Source organism: Piliocolobus tephrosceles, chromosome 7, assembly GCF_002776525.5.
Source record: "Piliocolobus tephrosceles isolate RC106 chromosome 7, ASM277652v3, whole genome shotgun sequence".
In the NCBI taxonomy this organism is placed as follows: domain Eukaryota; kingdom Metazoa; phylum Chordata; class Mammalia; order Primates; family Cercopithecidae; genus Piliocolobus; species Piliocolobus tephrosceles.
This window is the reverse complement of record NC_045440.1, coordinates 47,702,638-47,704,182: the sequence shown is the minus strand read 5'-3', so window position 1 is coordinate 47,704,182 and position 1,545 is coordinate 47,702,638. Positions and strand designations below refer to the sequence as shown.

The 1,545-nt window shown below is 57.5% G+C and overlaps 1 protein-coding gene across 1 annotated transcript in view; it reads left to right on the top strand.

The window, feature by feature from the left end:
• The first annotated feature begins 450 nt into the window (after positions 1–450).
• The window catches only part of UBE2V2 (ubiquitin conjugating enzyme E2 V2), a 59,019-nt gene continuing 57,924 nt past the window's right edge, over positions 451–1,545 (top strand). Inside the window, exon 1 of the mRNA XM_026456200.2 lies at positions 451–521. Coding sequence (XP_026311985.1) covers positions 506–521 — 16 coding nt within the window. The 5' untranslated portion in view covers positions 451–505. The remainder of the gene's footprint in view (positions 522–1,545) is intronic.

The window sequence follows — 1,545 nt, the reverse complement described above, 5'->3', positions numbered from 1 at the left end:
CTCGCTCTGTCGCCCAGGCTGGAGTGCAGTGGTGCAATCGCGGCTCATTGCAACCTCCGCCTCCCTGGTTCAAGCGATTCTCGTGCCTCAGCCTCCCGAATAGCTGAGATTACAGGCGCGCGCCACCACGCCCGGTTAATTTTTGTATTTTTGGTAGAGACGAGCTTTCGCCATGTTGGCCAGGCTGGTTTCACACTCCTGACCTCAGGTGATCCGATCGCCTCGGCCTCCCAAAGTGCTGGGATTACAGGCGTGAGTCACCGTGCCGGCCCTCATGAACTTATTCTTTAGCGTTTCATTTTGAGAGCGGAGTCAAAGGGAATTGCGGAGACAGCAGCGAGGCCCCGCGACCCCTCGGCCCACGTGCTCACAGTCAGGGCTTGGCTAGCCCGGCGCCAGCCAGGGGCGGAGTCCGCTATGACGCGTGTAGGGCAGCGCGCTCCCGGAAGTGACGCGCGACGGTTCGTGCGTGCGTGCGGGCGGCTGCGTCGGGCTGCAGGAGAAGATGGCGGTCTCCACAGGTCGGTTCCCGGGCCGGGCTGCCTGATTTTCTGCTCCTACCCGGCTCTGCCCCTCAGCCTGCTGCTGGCGGCCGAGCGCTGACCGTGCGGGAGAAGTCCGAGTGCGCTGTCTCGAATGCCGCGCTCTCCGCGGAGCGTAGCCTGGGACCGGGTGGGACCGGCGCCGAGGCCCCAGGCGGCCGTCGGGTTGGCGGGTCGTGCTCGCGCGTCGGCCGCGCGCCGGCGGGCTGGGGGCGGGGTGGCTCCCACGCGGGCGCACCCGTAGGGTGCGGCGGGCGCAGGTCCGAGTTGTAGGCTGAAGGCTCTACGGGAGGGAGGCGAGGAGGCCCAAGGTGGGCGGGTGTCAACCTCCGGCACCGAAGATGGGTCAGGCCAAGAGGTGACCTGGATCAGAGTAGGGGTCCCATTCCCTTGGACTCTCCTTGACATGGGTTGGGGAGGAGAGGACGGTTGCTCCTTAAGAGAGAGAGGATCGTTCTTACCTGACTGAATACGTGTTATCTTTTTATTATGTATGAGGAAACTGCAGTGCAAACAAAATAAAAGACCAGAGCAAGATGAAAGCTAATTGAAGAACAAGTGGTTTCTTAGATAAGCTGTTCAACTCCTCTTTCCTACTGAATACAATGTTTGGTTTCCTGTGAGCACACAAGTATTAACGTTGGGGTTTTAGACATTAGACCATTTCAAAAATGTTGAAAATGTTAAGTTTTACTTTACATTTAAAAATGTTAACATGTATGATCTGCCTTTTTCTTCTTCTTCTTTTTTTTTTTTTTTTTGAGTCAGATTCTCACCCTGTTGCCCAGGCTCAAATGCAGTGGTGTGATCTGGGCTCACTGCGAGCTCCACCTCCCAGGTTCAAGCGATTCTTCTGCCTCAGCCTCCCAAGTAGCTGGGATTACAGGCGCGTGCCACCACGCCAGGCTAATTTTTGTATTTTTTTTTTTTGAGACGGAGTCTCGCTCTGTCGCCCAGGCTGGAGTGCAGTGGCCAGATCTCAGCTCACTGCAAGCTCCGCCTC